The following is a 21,202-nucleotide window of genomic DNA, read 5'->3' as shown; positions in this document are numbered from 1 at the left end:
ATCACCAGACTCACTGTCTAGCCAGAATGCAGGATTTAACAAAACCATTGTTATAATGGACACTACCCTTGCCAGCTCTCAGGACTGTTTGTGCTATGAGCTTGTCGCTGTTTCACCTTGACTACCAGCCACAAAGCACTTTTGCTACCATATATCTCGTCTGGACAAATCCCATTTTACTGCCCTTAGGTCCTTGTGCATTCATCACACACACACTTTCACTGGTTGTCATTAACTATAGCTGAGCAAATACTGTACAGCAAAAAAACAAAAATAAAAAATAATCATTCGCTCCAATATCATTTTTTAGAGATCTACAATAATTTTAAAGGAATGCCCTATCCAAAAACTCCACACACCCCAGATACCAGTGACAAAAACAAACATTGCAATTAAATGATTTATTCATCTAAAATCAAATAGAATTTTAAAAAGATGGAGTCTCTCCCCATGGGTTAATGTCTCACATCTATTCTACTGAAAATATTTCCTTGCAGGACTGTTCATGGAAAATGGCTAATTTTAAATGGATACTAGAGAATAGTCATGTAAAGGGTGAAATTCACCCTGATGCAGAGAGCCAGCACAGAGCGCAGGTATCACTTAAAATCTCAGATTAGGACTTAAATGGTGCAAATACCTTCTTACTGGCTTTCTGCATAGAGGTGAATTTTCCCCAAAGTACATTTCAGTATCAAATGCAAGTATTTGCACTCACAACCTATGTTTAGTATCAGAGGGGTAGCCGTGCTAGTCTGGATCTGTAAAAGCAGCAAAGAGTCCTGTGGCACCTTATAGACTAACAGACGTTTTGCAGCATGAGCTTTCGTGGGTGAATACCCACTTCGTCGGATGCAAGACGAAGTGGGTATTCACCCACGAAAGCTCATGCTGCAAAACGTCTGTTAGTCTATAAGGTGCCACAGGATTCTTTGCAACCTATGTTTAAAAGTTCCACTTATGCAGGGTAGGAAACACAAATAACGTGACACGACCTTTGCATCCAATCAGAACTAGCCAACACAGTGAGAACATCCCATAGCAAAATACTCTCAGTGAAACAACTTACAGATCAGGAATTATTAGCAGAATTTATTCATGGAGCAAGTTCAACTATAGGCAATAAGATTAGAGACAATTTCTGTCTGCTTGCACGCAATTCGCAAACAGAACTGGAGGCAAAAGTCTTCCAGTAAATCATTTGGTACGAAGCTCAGCACAAATACATGAACACTAACGTTCAGATGATCTAATGCCTAGTCTGGACATTTAGGGGATTTAAACCCTGGATTCTCTTCCCAGCTCTGCCTAGTTTACACAAATTACTTGACTTCTCCGAATTTCAGTTTCACCCTCTGTAACATAGGGTTCATAACACCACTTTCCTCCCTCACTAGGGGCATTGTCTTCAGGAGGAGCAACCCGTATTCATCTGATAGCGATATGTGATGCTTAGTGTTTCTGAAGCACTGTAGAGATCCTCAGATGAATTGCATTATGTAGCGCAAATGATGATGATTATTACTCAGCATCAATTTACTCATTCCCATCCTTCTTTGGTGACAGACTAGAACAAGTACAACTTGAGCAATTTCAACCCATCTCCCTCCCCAGACACACCATTATGCACAACATCAATCATGCTAGGCAGCCTGACTGCATAAGAAGGCCTCAGTTCACGTTCCAAGCTTCCTACTGCAGGCAAATTGCTAATTATGGGCCAGATTCCAAACGCCCTTACTCACAATAAGTAGTACCTTACTCCATAAGGAGTTCCACTGATTTCAGTGGGGCTACTCCCAGAGCAAGATAAAGTCTTTGTGCAAGTCATTCAATCTCTCTGTGCCTCTGTTCTCCATCTGTAAAATGGGAGTAAGTATATTTTTCTCCCTCCCCCCGCCCCACTCTTTGCCTTGTCTATGACTGTAAACTCTTTGGAGCAGGGATTTTTTCTTGCTATGTGTTTGTGCAGCTCGTGGAATAATGCGGCACCGATCTCAGTTGGCACCTATCAGTGTTACCTTAATAAATAATAATAATAATATACCAGATCTTGGAATAGATTCGGTCTAATCGGGTTTTACACATACAATTCATGCATCTCTCTCATAGCTGATACGGAAACATACATGAATGAGAGGCCCAAATTCTGCTCACATCCAACACTCCAGATTTCTGTTCGTGTAGACAAGCGCAGAATCTGGCCCTCTTAGAGATTTAAAAGCTCAAACAGGAGAAAGCAAAGTGTGACAGAGAAAGCAGAAACCTGACCGAAATCATTTCTATCCCTAATTTTTTAAAAAAAAGATATTTGGCCAAATTCTGCTTTCAGCCTCGCTATTTGGGAAAGTGCTTACGCATGATGTTCAATTGTAGGCACATGCTTAAAGTTAAGCATGTACATAGGTACTTTCACATACCATATAGATAAGTGAGGTACAGATAAATTAGAAAACGGACACACATTCCAGTGCAGATTCCACGGAACTCCACTGAGGTCAGTTGAGTTATTTTAGACCGAAGAGAGAAGAATTTGGCCCATTGGGCCCAGGTTGTGCATTCTTGCTTCTACCCTCCCCAAATGCCTATTGACTTCCTTGTTGCTCAGGGAAAGCAGGATTGTCCCCATTATTCAGCACAAGATGAACATGTTAGGGTCTAGTCTTGACATATGTGCCTAAGTCATGAGTGCACATGGGGCCAGACCCAAGGCCCATTGAAGCCAATGGGTGCCTTCCCACTGATTTTTATGGGCTTTGATCAGGTCCATGGTTTGGGAGACAGACTGTACACATAAGTGCTTTCAAGAGACAGTGAACTCCTGTTGTTTCAGGGCAGGAACATGGGAACCCAGGGGGAGGAAAATTACTAATGAATTCAAGAGTCAGGCTGAGATTGGGTTAGATTCATAGGGCAAGAAGGATCCTCTAGTCGGACCTCCTGTACATCCCAGCCCACACAAGCTCACCCACCCACTCCTTTAATAAGCCCCTACCCTCTGGCTGAGTTACTGAAGTCCTCAAATTTTAATTTTAAAACATCAAGTTACAGAGAATCCATCATTTACTCATTTGGGCTGGAAATTTGTGTAAGAAAGATGAACAAAAGAGAGAGCCTAAGAGAATAATTGACTACAGAAATGACAGCTGAATTCAGAAAAGAAAAACATTTTCCATCCATCAACCTGCAACCAGTTAAGTGGAGAGTTTTAAAGAAAATCTGCAACTTGGAAAAGGAGCCAACAGGAAAACGGAAATGTCTGAAAGAATGTAAACTATTCCAGTTTCATAAAGAGTAACAAGTAAACAATTATTACATGCAAATAATTTTTAACATCGCTGGTTTTAATTAATGCCGAGAAGTCAAAATATCTTTGACATTTGTATGTATACATTTGAAAAGTTAGAGAAAACACTGCCATATGGCCATTAAAATATTGGGTTTAACTTTTTGAGAAGAACGAACTGCTTAAATCTGCAGGGTTTACTGGTGATGAAATTTTAAAATTCTATGTCAAATATGGCTGCAATGAATAATGCATGACGGTAAGGGATATAATACTTGCCTTCAAAAGTTGTCTGGCCTGCTGTATAGCTTAGAATTGTAGTTAGTGATATAGCACAATGTCATTTCATTGATGGTTGTTTTTAAAAGTTATGCATTATGATTAGTTTAAGATTAAATTATAGTGTCATAGCTTTTTAAGACCAGAAGGGATCATCAGATCATCTAGTTTGACTTCTTGTATATCACAGGCCATAGAATTTTATCTAGTTAGTCCGGCATTAAGACTAATAGCATGCTTGACTAAAGCATATCTTCTCTGCAGTCATGCTCTGAAGACTTCTCTTGGTAGTTTGTTTCAATGGTAAATCACCCTCTCTGTTAAAAAGTTGTGCCCTATTTCTAATTTGAATTTGTCTTGCTTTAACGTCCTATAACTATTAAATTTAACAAATTAGGTTAGTCTCACACCTTTAGAATATGACACTATGTCATGGTATATACTGCACTCTGGAATTTCTTTTCACAAGAGTTTCAAATCTTTTTGTTTGTTTGTTTAACTCGTCTTCTAATAAGTTTAGCAGCATTTAACCTGGAAGTACCGTAAATTGATTATAATATTCAACAATATATTTTACTAATAACTTCCTTTTCTTTGAGGGGTGAGGGGAGGGGAGGGGAATAGTATTAGTCACACTTCAAACTCTCCACCTACAAGCACTAGTAATAATTATAAGCTTGTGTTGACTATGTCCAGCCACTGCAAATATTTACTTCCCTTCTTATAAATCCTGAACAGACGCAGTATAAGTGACCGTGTTTAAAGTGGTACCGAAGAGACATTTGGACCTTTACGCTGCTATCCATTTATGGACTAATCCAATGGGAATCTTTTCACAGATTTTAATGGGCTTTGCATCTGGCCTGCGGTCTGGAAAAATGGATACGTGTCTTTTTGTGCAATTTTAGTGTGGAAGGGTGAAAGAGGAAAGCGAGCAGATTTAGGTTACAGTAATCAACAGCTTCGTATGTTAAAAATAGATTGCTTTCCCTCTTGACGTATGACTTTTGTGCATAAATGTAGGTAAAGCCCCAAAGAATAGCTGCAACGCAAAGCAGTGGAATCCAGTGTGTACTGACCCTAGTAATAATTGAATGGGCCCAATTCTGATTCCATTGAAAACAGTGGCAAAACCTCCATTGACTTCATTGGGAGCACGATTAAGTCCTGCATCGCTCATTTCAAAAGCTGGCAATTCTGGTGCCTCTCGTGAAATCACACATCGTTATAGAGGATTTCCCCGCCTCCCCCCACTTTAGAAGGCCATTCCCCAGCTACAAAGCCATCTCCATGCTGATTTGCAGCTGCTTTAAAATCAAAGCATTGTAGTTACTAAGGTGACTACCTACCTCTGCCACTTCGCCCAACAAATCTGAGGTCATTGAACCTTGCCACTTGATTTTTCATGACTGCGGAGGCATTTCTGAGCTCTGCAGAATAATTCTCATCGTTTCCAGCCATGACTGTGACTACAGTCCCATCAGGTACATCTCCAAGGGCGACCACCTAGAGATCAGTGCAACAAAGTTATTTTATACTATTCATTATTAGTAATTATTATTATTAAGCTGATCAAAGCAGGCTCGTCATTCTGCAACCAGACAGGAGGAATTGTCATTCTGAGTAGAAAAAAAGTATTGATTTTTTTAAAATTAAAACTGAAATATATTTCTTTAAGAAAAATTCAAAAGAATTCAAGTTCCTTTCATCAAATAAATCTGACAAATCGTGTCCTGATAGCTGAATGATCCCCCCTGTTTTCTTAATAGGTGGATTTGTATATTTTGAAATTCCTGGGTTGTTTTTTTTTTAAAGTCAGAGTCAAATGTTAAAAATGTTACTGTTAAAATGCAAATAATTTTCAGTGAAAATTTTGCCTGAGTGAAAACAGTCGGATTTCTCTTGTAAGAAATCTCTCTCGATATAATCTCCTTGCGATGATCGCTAATAGCACTATCCAAGCATGGAAGAGAATTTACATGTCAACAATTCCACTGTATGTAACTCAGTTACATACTCGAGGATTTCGTCTTTAATTTCCACTTCAGAAGCTAAGCTGTCTATTATACACACCACAACACAGACCGTTTTAACAGAAAACCCCACAGCATATTCCAAATATTGTCAAGATTTCAGTCCTTTAAAGGGCCAGGTGCATCTGTTATTCTAAACAGCTATGGAAGCCGACAGAAAATATCCTCTTCAGTCCTAGAAAATACAGCCGAGCCTGGATTCGTTTTCAAATCATTGCCAAAGGGAGTTTTTCTGCCCCACGCTCGTTTATATAAATACCTATTTGCAAAAGGATTCAAATAAACCGCTGGAGCTGAAGAATATTTTAAAAGCCATGTAATTTAGGAGGGCTCATTTTTACTATTATGCAAAAGGACAGTTTCCCTCTAAATACCTTGGATCGAAACCTACCAGGTTTCCGCTTTGATTTCACTTGGCTGTAGCTCTGTTAAGCTTTAGAATTTTGGAAAACTCAGAAATAAAGAAACTCCTATTTTTCCAAAGACTTTCAATCTCTCTCGTGTAGCGAGAGATCTCCATATTATTTAAGATCATCGGGTTTTTAAGCAGGGATGATTTTTTTTCCTTTTTCAGCCTTTTCTTGATTTGAGAGGGGAGACAGCATTCAAAAGTGATATTTACACTCCGACAGTTGAAATGGATCTTCTGACTTCGATAATTTCCCCAGGCTTATTTGCTAAACGTTTGTGCTCCTAAAATATTATCTGCACCAATGAGGTCAAGCTCCTTTGGTTTTATCTATTGCTATTGCTCAGGCTGCTTTCTTGTCGGTCTATCATTTGAGTAAAAGAAATTAAACTTGAGTTTTAAACGATCATTCATCGCTTCCCTCCGCCCCCAAAACACACCACCACTGGTTTGAATGTGTTGGGTTTGGTTTTCAGTTTCTTTATATCATTTTTATATTAACTCCCTTTTCCATCCATTCAGGTCAAATCCATTGTCTAGTCGCATCTCCCTACCGCACACCTATAATTACTTTTTGCAATAGCCAAAAAAAAAATTACATATGTGTCCCCCATAAAGAACCTTTTCTGTGTCGCCTTTTCTTGCTAGCCTATAGCCGCTGCAACACAGCGCTCTGAAAGGTTTTCGTCCTTCTTTATTAACTCCAGCCTTCAGCTCCTGGTTTGTTTGGTTTTTTCCATGTCTATATTTGAACACCCTCCCATTCTCCCTAAGAAACTGACGAGAAACTCCATAAATCCTTAAGGGATCTGCGTTCAAGTTGACCGCGAAAGATTTATTTTCGCCGGTATTGTTTGGCCTGATCATGAATCCAGAATAAGGAAAAAATATTTGGTTTTCCTTTGTCAGACTTTTGTGGTCTCTCTGATCCGTGGTGAAAGATCTGGGTCTGTGTAAGGTGACTGTCACTTTTGTCTGCTATCTTTCTTCCTCGTATAGTCCCCCCCTCCCCCAGTTCAGTCTATACATCCAGAAACAGAAACCCGGCCGATTTTTAATGTTTAAATATCCCATACTGTCTGAGTGAATTACAGCTGGGACCAAAGCCACGACGAAGCGACATGGAAGCTGCTCTTTAATGAAGCCCAGTTGTCTCTGCAGTTCACTTCTTCCCTTTATTATTTCAGAGCAGATCTTCCCCATCCCCCCACTTAGGTAATTAGCCTTGACTCTCATTAAACTTCAAAGATCCCTGAGAGCTCCTAACCCTATCGGAGAGGTTATAACCGCAGGGCAGCGCGAGAGCTTGATTAAAAGTCAATACGCGCCCCGAAAGTGAAGGCAGAATTGATTTAAAATGAAAGGGGGGCGGGAGCTGGAGGGTAAATATTAAGGTTGATTTTCGTAGGTAAGATTCTCTCCACTAAAAAAAAAGCCTCTCGCCCTTCTCCTCCCGTCCCCAGCCATTGCTCAGGGGGGTCAGACACAGCCCTTTGGCAGAAGCCACATCTGGAAACATCTGCCTCCCCCTCCCCGCCCCTGGGCTTACCTTGAAGGCCACCGGCAGGGTCTTGTTGCACCTCCAGTGCGAAGGCAGCACCGAGCACAAGAAGTTGGGGCTGTCGGTGCGCACCAGCTCGCCCGCGTGGTCCGCCAGCACGTCCACCACCGAGCGCACCTCGGGCCGACTTCGGGAGCCGGGCGCCGGCGCGCTCAGCGCCCCGCTGTTCTCTCCCATCTTACCGCAGGGGAAGGCCGTGGAGGGAGGTGTGAAGCGCCGGCTGGTGCTGGGGTCTACGGGAATACGCATCACAACAGCGGGCGTTAGAGAGCCGGCGAGCGAGGGGCGCGGGGGGCTGGCGGGCCGGGGGAGCTGGGGAGAGGCGCCCGGAGTGCGCCGCCGCCCTCTCCAAGCCAGGGGCCGGCCGGGTCCGATGCAGCTTCGCGGGGCAGCGCTTTATAGAGAGCAGGAAAAGAAGAAGCGGCCGAGGGAGTCGGGGTGTGACCTGCGCTCAGGAAACGCGCCTCCGCCCTGTCAGGGGCTGGGACCCGCAGAGCCCTTCGCCTCCTCCTCGGGCCAAAGGAGCCGCGGGAGCGGTCGAGTCACAGCTGGGGCGAAGGGGGACCCCGGCTCCTGAGGGTCACCCGTGGGCTCCGGCGCCGGGCTGGCGTCGCGTGGAGACAGGGCTCGGGTGGCGAGCTCCTGGGCTCTCTCCTCCCTCCCTGCCCGCAGCAGCCGGCCCTGGAGTCAGGCGGCGAGTCCCTCTCTTTGCCGGATCTGGGCGAGTGTGCCCGGGCGCGCACGGGTCCCTTGGCACTGGGCAGCTCTCCGTGCGCTCTGCTGGGGAGCTGGCCGGAGCCCGCGCTCGGTCCCGGGAGGTTTCCTTCCTGTCTGGTGCTGAAGCCGCTTTGCAAATCGGTGCGCGGTCGCTGGGGGCCTTTCCTCCAGCCAAACTTGTGCCCCCGAAGGCGCAGCGCTGCGGGAGTTGAGTTGGCACCCGAGGGCCCAGCCACCAGGCAGCGAGTCCGGGAGGAGACGCGCCCCCGCCAACCCCCACGAAAGTCCCAGAAACAGCTCCACCGTCCTCTCCGGCCCGTTCCCCACACAGTCCTCGCTGGGTGTGGGGCACCGATCCTGGCCAGCTGGGCTCCCCCACCCCCACTTCTATGGCTCGCAGGTGGCGGTGGGTTTTTAATGGCAGACACCAGCGAGCCCTGGCGAGCTCGGAAACCAGCCCAAAGTGTCCGCAGGCAGACTCGGAGGGACCCTATTTACTCCAAGCAGCCCGGGGGCGGGGCTGCTCGCTGACTGACGGGCAGGAGCGCCAATGGGGAGGAAGGGCCGGGACCCTCATTTGCACACGTTGCCGGGGAAAGCGATAGAAGCAAGGGGAGTGGGCGGAGCGAGGAGGCAAGGGGGCGGGATCTCTGCGGGAAGCCCCGCCCCCAAGCCCCAGCCGGGAAGGAGGACGCACCTAGCGGACCGGTGGCATATTAAAAACACGCCTAGACAGAGCGCTCCATTCAGCGGGGCTTCATTAAGCGGCTGGGGCCAATTAAAACGTTGCGTTATAGCCTCACCTATCGCGGGACGGAGCACGGTGCAAGGACGCCACAGTTGCGGCGATTGTCTCCGAGTCTCCCAAAACTTTCACACGCTGCAGGGACACGTGGCTCTTAAGCCGAGAGTCCGTCTAGATGCCCGTCTGAATCCCCCCCCTGCGAACTCGGCTGCTAGGCAGCTAAATGGCTGCCACCGCCAGCGAAACGTGTCTGGAGCCGACACGCAGCCCTGCCGCCTCAAAAAAAGCGTCCAAGGGTCAAAATAAGAAACCGCAGAGCGATGCCATCCTTTCGCAGAGCGCTAGCGAGAGGGCAGCGAGGCTGACCGATTTGCTAGGAGTTTTTAAAATGGTCCAACCCAAAAGGAAAAAAAAAAGATCCAGGGATTATTTACTAATGATCAACTCACTGCTGTGTGTGTAACACCAAAAGGACACAACCGACAGCCCTCGTTATCACTCTGATCCCCGCAACAGGTCGTGTGAACTGTATTTTCAGACGGAAATTGACATAGGGACCTAAGAATACATTGTGCAAAGGAGTCTGGGGCTTTTCTTTTATTAACACGCTTCGTCCGCTATCTTACTGTCCCAGAGTGAAATTGACACAGGCACAGATAGACAAGCCGATCGTTTCAGGACAAAGTCCTATTTACTATTATCCTTTTTAAAAACAAAATAATGTCTATTTTAGCAACTCTTAAAACAGTAATAATGATCCTTCCCAATGCATTTGTTTGGATTTAAAACCAGGGAAATACGTGTTTTCAAAATGGAATTTGAACAAGAAAATCTGTAGGGGGCAAAAATGATACTGATTCTGTGAGAATAAAATTAATTGATCGGTTGTAGTTTTTGTTTCATGTTTGCATACAGGTTTTTTTTTAACAGATAAATCGTCTGTCTAATAAACTATAAAACCGCTACAACGAAATGCACCGCAGAATAGTCTGTAAAACCAAATAGTGTTTTTGTCACATTTGAACACAAATAATACTAATCTGTCCAATGGAAATTAAAGCACCGTCACACACAGTTTAACTGCTGACATTTCTAAAAGGACGTTATATTTCTGCACCATCATGTCCAGGGAGGTAAATCGATTGCTTTACTTCAACAGCTTCGCTGGTGGGTTTTACAAATTCCTTTACGGGACATGGCATGTTCTCTGTAGCAAGCCATTCAGTCTACACCGGATCAGAAACTGTTTAGATTCTGGGCTGGGTAAACTGTTTGTTGGACTATGTAAAAAAACAACCACCCATCATAAACAAACACTGGTGATGAGACACTTTTCTTTTGAGGTCGTAGATACTGAAAGAAGGTTGAGGCTGCGGCAGCGCCGACACATTGAACTCGATTAGGGGCTTTTGTCTTCCAAATCCCTCCAATTTCTATCCATTCCCTGGAACCTTTTATCGATATCATTTTATACGATTGTTTACTTTGATCCTATCCTACAGAATTCTAATCTAGAAAATTGACTCAGGAGCCAACATTGCAGTGTTTGTTAAACAGAAGAAACTCATGTCAATTTCACTAAGCTTAACATTTTTTTCCAAGCCAATTTATGATTTTTCAATAACCAAATCTCTGTGAATGGTTTGGTTATGTAGTAAAACGGATCCAAACATGCTCATGTTGAAAGTTGCTTTTGTGTGTGTGTGTGTTTAGACTTCTCCGTAATGAACATTAAATGAAAAGAAACCTCAAACTTAGACCATCTTGAAACACAATCGTGGAAAATTGAATGGGGGTGCGGAGGGGAGGAGGGACGGGGCTGACGGCTGGATGAAATCACAAAGGGAGAAATCCAGAAGAACATTTCTAAGACGTCTGTTAGTCTATAAGGTGCCACAAGACTCTTTGCTGCTTTTACAGATCCAGACTAACAGCCCCCCCTCTGATAATGGATTTCTATTTGTCTCACAGCTGTGATTGTAATTGACGTGTGTGCCTAATCAACTCTTAACAATGCTGCAATCCTTCCCTTTTTAGGTGAAAGTCTGAGGTCCGTAGAATCATCCCTGTTCTTTTCCACAACACAAGAGATCGACAGAGCCATGTTCCACAGAAAGTACCAATGTCTGGTTATACTTACAAACCCAGTAACAGGGGAGGGATTTGAATACAGCCCTGGCAGCAGGGGGTGGGTAGATGTGACCCAAATGATCTGTCTCTTCCAAAGATTTTTTTTTTAGAAGGGGTATCTTCAAACGAAGCCAAGTTCCTCCATGGCTCCACTTAAAGGGCGTGTTTTGGGGGGAAGGGGCTCACAGATGTTCACCCCCCCCACACACGTACGTTTGCGCGCTGGAAAACCTGGAGGGGCGGGTCAGCCACACCCGAGCTGAACGGCGGAGGAAGTGAAGTTCTCCGACTCAGCCGCTAGTTGGCGCTTTAGCCACGTCTGAACGGCCCTAAGAGAAAAGGGACCCGGGCAACTGGGAGCAGCTTTGCCAGCTCGGGGCGGCTCCGTTTTCCAGCTTGTGCAGAATCAGAGACCCGCACCCCGTTGCCCCCCCACGTCTCCCCAACAATCCCTCTTCCCCGCCCCGGAGCCTGGCTCCCTCGATTAGTCCCATGCTACCAGCAGGAGGCTTGTGACATTCTGCAGCCAGGAGGTTCCCACTGTGCCCAGCCAGCTTTGTTCAATCCGACCCCGGGCTTAAAAGCAACGTGCTCCCCGAAGATCCGGCGGTGCCCCCCGAGAAAGTCCGTTCCCGACTCTTCTCTCCCCACGGGAGAGACACAGACACCGTCTCTTTCACCTGGAGAGCAGCATCCCCCCCTTGTAAGCTCCCCCAGACTTCCCCCAAAAGGGGAACTTTGTGTTCCAGGCTGTATTTGCCGCAATCTTTGGGATCAACCACACGGGAGGGGGAAACACAGGAACATTCCTCTGGGCTTCCGAATTTATTCCGACATTTAAACTCGATCTATCTGGGGGGTTTTGTTTGTTTCTTTTTATGTTAAACTCGATACATTTATTTCCCCCCGATTTATTCCCGGTTAATATCATGAGAAAGAGATGGGGGGGGGTCTCTTTACAGCGAGCTCAGCTGCTTTTCCAACAGGAACTTTTTGTTCAGGGCAGGTTTTATCCACGACTTGACCTCACAGAAGTTGCCAGATTGTCAAAATCTCACTCAGCAGCTGCCAGGGGAGAACCTGGCTGGTTTACTGAGCTGCTTAAATAGAAGCTGAGCTCTTTGGAGCACCTGGTTTTGAGAGACTAAAGCAGAAAATAAATGTCTAACTTTTCAATCTCTTTCCGCGATCGAAATCCGCCACTTAAACTCCTCGCGTCAAAAGGAAGCGGTACCAGCTGGAAACGTCCTGCCAGTGGAAACGGATTCGAACGATCCCGATCTAAGTGGTGTGAATCGCAAACGAGCGTTGATATTTTCACCGATTTTGAACGGTGCCAGCCCCAGGGCATTCCCCAATTAACCCCCCTCAAACGCTTCGCTGCACTTTAACTCCATGCCTAAAATAATAATTAAAAAAAAGATAAGATACTCCAGACTCTCGTGTCTAATATTTTCTATACGTTGCCGCTCACGAGAATTTCACCAGGGGTTTAATGCACCTGAGTGGGTTTACTGGAGAAGCCAGAGATAAATGCTGGTTTTCTCTCTCTGTAATACACACACACACACACTATATTGTGTACACACACAGAGAGAGTTCTACAGACTGCTCTGTATACAAAGCAAGGCAGCCTGCTCTTACATACAACATGGCAAACAATGCAGAAAGTCAGTTGCAGGGAGCACATTTTCCAGTGATTCCGCTAGTTGCCTCCTTTCTCAGTTGCTCTACAGGTTTCTCCCGAGTAACGGAGGCTTTTACCAAAATATTCCCTCCCCCCATTGCAATCCCGATCCCCTTTTCTGCTTGGCGAGCAAATATTCTTTGAAATCTACCACTCCAGCCGCCTGGGGGGCAGACGGCTGCTCTCTTTTCAGCTCGGCAGGGACACACGTTCGCAGGGTGCTAAGCCCAGTCCGTGCCCGGGGGTATTTTGAGAAGACACCCAAAGGGAACGGGGAGGGGAAGGACGAAATAACGGCCTACATAGTCCCCACGCAGCCTGGACTCCACCGACATTCTCGTGTACGAGCACGAAATAAACCCAACGCTGCTTTCCCACGAGCCAGCTCCTCGGAGAGGGTTTACAATTAACCCCCCCCCCGCTTATTAAAATGCCCGATGGAATGAAATCACCTTCATTCCCTTAGTAGCACGTCCCTTGCAAAAGACAACGCTGAGCCCTGCAATGGGGACACGTTTCACCCACCCCTTCTGTTTTCATTTCTAACCCCGTCGCTCCGCGTTTTCTTTCTCCGATCTGCAGTGCTCGGTGGGGGGATCCTGTTGGCATCCCTACGATCTGCAAACATGGGAAGGGGAACAAAGAGTCCTGTGGCACCTGAGAGACTATTAGCATTGGAGCATAAGCTCTGAGGAAGCGGGTATTCACCCCGGAAAGCTTATGCTCCAATAGTCTATCAGGTGTCACAGGACTCTCGCTTTTTACAGACCCAGACTAACAGGATTACCCCTCTGATACCTGAAACATGGGGAGGGAGGGTTTAATCCCCTATTACACCCCCAACTCCTACAGGCAATGCCTTCCTTAACCAGCATGTATTTATGGAGAAATAATGCAATACAAATCAGACCCCCCCCACAAAGAATACATTTAGCACGAAAACATTTTTCTCTTCAGTAACAAGTTGCTGCATACCGAATGCACTGTTATTTTTTAAAACAGAGGTTGATTTATTCTGCAACAGAAATCAACAGATTTACCATCATTTTAATACTCGTAGTAAGGGAAATTCTTGAATATATTCGGGCATTTAAATCATTAGCCTCTTCCAGGCCAGCTCTACCTGTTTCGTGCAGGCATTATATATACACGGAGCTCGATTCAACCGAATTACCTATTTATACCCTATTCGGTGCAGTTCGGAATTAGACCCATCGGGAGTTTCCTTTGGTTGAATCGGTCCTGTCTCTTTGGCTATTGAGGAATGTAGTAGATGGATTTTATTTTCAGGTAAGGAGCGATTTAGAAGGATCTTGGCGTTAACATATTTCGATGCTCCTTTATAGTCTAAACAGTTTTTTTTTAAATAAACGATCTCTATGGGTAAATTGCTTGAAGGTGGGTGGTTGGGAGCCGGCTGGGTTTTACAGTTGGGAAGGTATTTAGATGAAATAACTGATTTTAACTAAACTCATCAAGGGCTGTAGGTTCTGATCTGTTTGAAAGATTCTTTTCCAGCGTGCAAACGTGGTTGGGTCAGTTACACTGGGGAGCTGAAAGATTATTCCGGCATTTTCTGCCCAGTGCACAAATCCCACTCTCCACCCTTGTGAAGAGACACTCTACGAAGGGGGTGTGTCCTGCTTTAGGGTCGGGGGTGGAGGGCTGGCTGACAGGCGATGGAAGCTGTCTGTGTCTCTGGGCCTTTTCATTGGCTGTTTTTTTGAAAGCCTCCAGCCTGTCATATCTGAGGGAGAGTAACTCAGAGACAGCTGATTTAATTCAGGATAGACAGACCATCATCTGAAAGGTGCAATTCCCCAAGCTTTAGGAAACCTCTGTGCATGATCCTATTAGAGAAACAGACTTGTTTTATTGTGTGTAATTTACAAACCCTTATTTTAACACAGAACCTCATAGATCAAACCTCAAAATAGCCAAGAAGGGGCTGTCTCTGGACTGTTTGATATTGACCTGAAGAAGAGCTGTGGATAGCTTGTCTCTTTCACCAGCAGAAGGTAGTCCAATAAAAGATATTACCGCCCCCATCTTCTCTCTGATCTTGTACATGGCAGTTTGTGTTTGGCTTAAATGTCTTAAATAATTGCTTCCACGCTGGTTTGTATGGCTTTGTCAGGCTGCATGAGTCCACTATGAAGCTTTGAAAGAAGCTCAAAGTTTAATCGGAAGATACCAGTCCCAGTGAAGTTAATAGCAAAAGGACCATGACTTGTTGGAGAACAGGATAAAGAGCAGTTGTGCTAAGGGAAAATCACGCAGATACAAATCCCATTTAGCCAGCCAAGTTAAATATGTTATTTAAAAAATACTAGCTGCCTTTTATCAGTGATTTCAATGGTGGTCACTATGTGAGAACGAAGGTTGAGTGTGCACTGTTAAATACTGTATTGTCTAGTTTTAAAGTAATATTTACCTTTAAGAACAAAGGTCTGTTTTAAAACTTTAAGGACATCAGCAGAGAGATAATTGGATTGTGTTGGGTGAATGGTAAAGCTAAAGGGAAAAAAATATGGCATTTAGAGTCCGTCAATAAAGGAGCTTAGCTCACATTTAGGCCTCTAAACAAGTGGTTAGATTTTCAAAAGACCAGACCACCTTGTGGGGAAGCAGAGTGCTGAGCACATTTGATAACCTGTCTTCTATTGTGGGTGCTTGGAAACCCGACCGTTAAAGCCTTTTCAGCATTTCCCAAAGAAAAATTAGTAGGTTAGAATTTTAAAAGGTCTCTGTTTTATCTGATTCAAAAGTAAAATCCTGATATTTGAGGTTTATTTGATTGTTTTAAATTCCCTTCTCTTTTCTTTAAAGGCAAGTTTCTGCTAATAATTTTAAGGGATTATTCCTAAAATGTGACAGACAGACACAAAAAGCCAAAACAAACAAACAACATATATACAAACCAGTCCACCCCAGAAGACAAACTGTAACAGAAAAGTGACAAGTTCTGTTTTCTTGTTTACAGAAGCCACAAGTGACAGGACCATTCATTTTGCATGACAATGAGCCTATTGTTGAGGACACACATGTAATAAGCGTGATGAACAGAGCTGTTTATCAGGTTTCATGGGCACATGCAGAATGAAGGAGCTCGGAGAGCAAGTGGAAAGGCAAGGTGGCTCCTGTGAGGGGATTAAAGGGAAAATGAAAGAAGAGAAGCACCTTGAAAATGGCCTCCAGATTCCTAACTTTGGGCCAGGTGATCCCACAGAGCAATCTACCACAGAAAGCAACAGGAGTTATGCCTACGGACTGTAGGGCAATGGGTTACCTTCTGTCCATAGTTACAAAGGAGATGCAGTAGATGTTTAGATTGTAAATTCTCTGTTCTGCATTTGTTCAACACCTAGCCCAATGGTCCATGACTGAGCATCATAGGTGCTGCCAAGAGTTTTCATTGGAAGTTGTATTGGTACTTTATTGATTTAGCTTTATGCACGTGCTAAAAAGGGCATCTAACCATATGCTCTAGGCGTTCCTAACACAACCTGTAAATACTTCCCAACTATACCCTAAGGGCAGCAGAACAATTTAACATAACCCAGTGCTAGCAAGACATGCAACTCAAAACTCAAATCCTCCTCCCACTCCAACAATTCCCCGCTCTGGTTCGCTGTCCCTTCTCCCCCTTGTTTTCAGCTGCCTGGGGGGAAAAAGATGAGCTCTGTAGCCTGCCTAGAAAGGCAGCAAATTCAAGCTATTTCAAATCAGTGGCTTTTGATCCTTTTCCCTGAGACCCTATGGACTCAGTTCTGCACTCAGATGCACTAGTGACATTTGATTTGCACCCGTGTAACCGAGGGCAGACTTAGGCCCCAGGAGCCTGAGTCACCATTGCCCTGCACCTTATTTCTTCATTTGCAGCCAGGCCAAGTGAGTGCACAAGGGTGCCAAATGCTCCGGCTCCGATCTGGGAGCCTTTCACACACAGGTTGCTGCTGGTCTGAATGACGGCACAAAGTGCAAAGCCATGTGGGATCAGGCCCAGCAGTCAGCAAGGTGGCCAATGGAGCCGGGTGCCCATCCTCAGACACGCAGTGCCTGGTGGCTCCTTTTGCAAAGGGGATGCAAAGCAAACACCCAACCCAGAGAATACCCCTGGCCCAACAGACCCTCAGCACCAAAAGAAGCTTATAGGCCTTTTTCACTCACAAGGGCATGTCCTCATTCTTTTCAGTGGAGTCACTCCCAATTTATACCAGTGGAAGTGGGAGGAAAACCAGGCCCCATGTGTGTTTTACAGTGGGGAGAAATTTATGCATCCTTCACAAACTCAGCCTAGTCCTTCCTTTTGCAAGGGAAAGCTGAAGTTTCCAAGCTCTCTTTCTTGAGGCTGCGGTGGAAATGGCAAGAATGGAGCTACAGCCAGACCTCGTTTCGTCTCTGATCTTCGCTCTCCTCTCAGCATATTCTTTATCCCTTCACAAATCAGTAAGTATCGACATGTGGGAAATAGGTTTTAGAGCTCTTACTAGTTAAGCTTTTCCCCCTTGGTAGCGAGTGCATTTTAGAAAAGGTTAACAGTGAATAAGTCCTAGGATTTGCATGTGCCTCTTCTAAAATACTTAATACTCTAAAGCTACTGTTCCTGTGTCAGGGAGGTCAGCAAGCCCTTAAATCACTGCTTGCTGGGATTACTTCACTTACTATATCCTCTGTAGTTTTTAATTCAATTGAGCTGGTATTTAGCAGCAGATCCATTCGCTTTAACATCAAGGAAGTAAATGCATGGTCTATAGGAAGCTTTCTATTAAAAATTCATTGCAAGCTGTGTCCCAAAGCTCTCAGGAGCAAACATCTCTCAGCAGAGCCATTCGGGTGTCTGGATCTGTTTTGCAGTTAAGGGCCGGGATCTGAGAGCAGCATGTGCGGAAAGGGATGTGCCATTCATTCGTAAATCAAACAACAGAGGCAGGGCCCAAGGGGGAACAGGCTGACACATTTAATAACCCCAGAGTGCCTCCATCTTTGAAAGATCAGATAGTGTTAATATTTGAATTGTGGCAGAGCCCAAGAGCTCCAGGGATGGATCAGAATCTCACTGTGCCAGGGGCTACCCAAACACAGAATTAAAAGATGGTCCTTGCACCCTGCAAAAGTCAATGGGAGTTTGTCTAGGCAAGGCAAACAGTAAGAAATCAGCTCCTGGGCTGGGATTAGCTCCATGTACAGCTCCACTGACTCAATGAACTTGCATGGTGCTCAGAAACTGCAGTGATGCATTTGTCCCAAAGAGCCTTAATCTGCTTGAACATGAGTGTTTGTGCGATTGATTACACCAGAAAACATGCTGACGTGAGAATGGTCCTTTTTCCATGCAATGGGCCTGCTTCCCTTCTCAGAGCTGCTTTTCTGACAATTAAAACCAAGTCTCTGCTCCCATTAGCCCTTCAGAAGCCAGCAGGCCTCACAGAGAGTGGACTCAGTTCCATTTTGCTGGGTGCGTCATCAACAGAATCGTCAGCCAGGCTCCAATTGAAGGATTTTTATAATTAGCAGCAGTGAGAGAAGCAGGGGGACTCCCTCCAGCTGGAGTTTAAGATCCTAGGGGTGAAATCCTGGCCCCAAAAGTAAATGGCAAAATTCCCAGTGACTTCAGTGGAGCCAGAATTTCACCGTAGGGGTTTGCAAGGCCGGTAGGTCTTCTTTGGTCTAGTGGTTAAAATGTGTGTCTGGGAGCCAGAAGAATCACCTTCTATTCTTTACTGTGGGGGTTCGGACCCATCAGGGAGTCACAAGTTTATTACATGGGTGAGTCACCCACTATCAGCCTCCACCCTAAACTCCGCTTTGCCTCCAGCATTTATAATGGTGTTATGCATTAAAAGCACTTTTTATATATTTAAGGGGAGGGTGTCACACTCAGAGGCTTGCTATGTGAAAGGGGTCACTAACAATGCAGACTCACCCCTGTGGTTCCTCCCGCTGGTGGTCTCAGGGAATTAGCTCTCCAGCCGTTGGAGCACCCTCTGCAGGCCAGTGTCCCGCTAGGCCCCCCCATATCCCTCCTGGGCCTGGTGCCCTGTTATCTGGGGCACTGCCCCCTGGCAGGAACCCCTCAGTCTTAGGGTCTCCCCTCCCCAGGGAACCCCCACCCACTATCCCCACCTCACCTCAGTATACAGCTACTGCCAGTCATCATCTAGCCCCCACGCCCTGGGGCAGACTGCAGCGTCAGTCTACTCATCCCTGCCAAAGTTGGGTTTGGCCCTGCTACCTCTGCAACCCCCAGTACCTGTTAGCCCCATGCTAGGCCACAGCCTGGGGCTTTCCAGGCTGGAGCTCCCTGGCTCCTCTGCCTTTCCCCAGCCCTGCTCCACTCAGGTGCCCTGTCTCTAGCTCCCTGCAGCCAGGCCCATCTCCCTCCACAGCCAGAGAAAGACTCCAGCACCTGGCTCCCAGCCTCTTATATAGGGCCAGCTGAGGCCTGATTGGGGCATGGCTCAGCTGCGGCTGCTTCCCCAATCAGCCTCGTAGCTGCTTTCCCTGCCACAGCCCTCTCCCCGCTACAGTCACCAATACAAACATCTGAGAACCCCTGCTTTGCTGTGCTCATACACTGGCTCCGTGTCCTTGGGCCAGGTTCTCCTCCCATTTACACCAGTGTAATTCCATGGATTTCAGTGGCGCTACTGCTGATTTACACCCACAGCAGTGACAGAAGAATCAGGTACACGTACACACACACCTGCCTATTTGGGACCCATTTCTTTACTCACACTGGTATAAATCAGGAGTAACTCCACGGAAGTCAGGCAATGTGTAAAGAGCATAATCTATACGGAGATATACCTATCTTATAGAGCTGGAAGGGACCCGAAAAGATCATTGAGTCCAGTGCCCTGCCTTTACTAGCAGGACCAAGTACTGATTTTGCCCCAGATCCCTAAGTGGCCCCCTCAAGAATTGAACTCACAACCCCAGGTTTAGCAGGCCAATGTGAAAACCACTGAGCTAGAGAATTGCACCCAAAAGGTGCTATTTTCTTCACAGGCATGAGCATTCTGCCCTTTGCCCTAGCATGAATGTTTAAGATGCTCTGAAACCCAGTCAAAATGGATGATCATTTTGGTGGGATTTTCAAAAGCATCTAAGTGACTTAGAAGGCCCAGTTCCACTTCTTGAGACTTGTGCTTTGAAGTCAGTTAGGCCCCCCGTCATCAGAACTCCCCTCCCCATTCACTACATAACAATTAAGGTTACACTTGCTCGGTGCGCACGTCCTGTGTGCAATTGACAGTGAGGTCGAGGGGTTTTTTTGAGTGTGGGTCCCATCTGCTTCTCCCACTCTTTTTAAAAAGACCCTAATGACTGTCAGTCCCTTTTTAGTTCTTAATTAATTTCAGAGTTCAATTGCAAATAGGAAACAAGGCAGCTTTTGCCCTTACGCACATGAATATTACTGTTCCATTTAATGTGGTTACGTGTGGAATGCTGTTATCCATTCCTGCCTGCAATAAAAGCCACATGTTTTTAAAATTTTGCACTTGAAAAAACTTTTAGGAAAGGAATCAAGTATGTTTTGTATGCATGGCATGAGATAAAAACTAGTCATAAATATTCAAAGAACAGTTCGAGCTTTATGCTTGATTTAAACAAGTGAGCACAGGGGTAAGGCCATTCAAATAATGAAAGAATGAAATCCCAACTTTCTTCTAGGAATGTGCTTATGAAGAGAAAATGAACTATTTGTGTTGAAGGGTAATAAAGCACCTAAAGACAGAACAGCCCGTTCGAAAGCGATCAAGGATTGCTAATGGAAATGGGACTTTACGGGCTTATCCAAAGCCCACTGAAGTCAATGGGTGTCTTTCCCTATGGATTTAAGTGGAATTTAGCTCGTGCATAACGTCTTGAGCTGGGCCTTATGTGAAAGTGGTGAATTTCACGATTGGGTGGAGAATAGGGTGACCAGACAGCAAGTGTGAAAAATCGGGACAGGGGTGGGGGGTAATAGGAGCCTATATAAGAAAAAGACCCAAAAATCGGGACTGTCCCTATAAAATTGGGATATCTGGTCACCCTAGTGGAGACTCCATTTGCCTCAAAGGCGTATCATAAATAACACCACATTCTAACCTGAAATGCATATGCACATGCTGTGCCAGATTTTTCCCTCAGGTACATTGGCGTAAGGCCAGAGTCCTTGAAATCCACACTGTGATATGTCTGACTCTCAGATACATCTGAGTATCACTGACTCTGGATGCAGTCGAGATTGTATCAAATCCCCCGCCATTACAGTCGCTTTGTAGGATGCTAGTGTCAACCAGCCACTGGCATTTGGAACCCGCTGATGTCTCGCTCTGTTCACAGTAGGTGTGGTCGACCCAATAG

The 21,202-nt window shown here is 45.5% G+C and overlaps 1 protein-coding gene across 2 annotated transcripts in view; it reads right to left on the bottom strand.

The window, feature by feature from the left end:
* The window catches only part of RUNX3 (RUNX family transcription factor 3), a 113,516-nt gene that overhangs the window by 50,408 nt on the left and 41,906 nt on the right, over positions 1-21,202 (bottom strand). For both annotated transcript variants that reach the window (XM_039511851.1, XM_039511852.1), the window contains exons 3-4: positions 7,557-7,801; positions 4,915-5,071 (exon numbers count right to left, since the gene is read on the bottom strand). In XM_039511851.1, coding sequence (XP_039367785.1) covers positions 4,915-5,071; positions 7,557-7,801 — 402 coding nt within the window. The remainder of the gene's footprint in view (positions 1-4,914; positions 5,072-7,556; positions 7,802-21,202) is intronic.

The sequence above is a fragment of the Mauremys reevesii genome, linkage group 23, assembly GCF_016161935.1.
Source record: "Mauremys reevesii isolate NIE-2019 linkage group 23, ASM1616193v1, whole genome shotgun sequence".
Taxonomy (NCBI): Eukaryota; Metazoa; Chordata; order Testudines; family Geoemydidae; genus Mauremys; species Mauremys reevesii.
The sequence above is the reverse complement of the archived record's forward strand: the minus strand, read 5'-3'. Positions and strand labels throughout refer to the sequence as shown.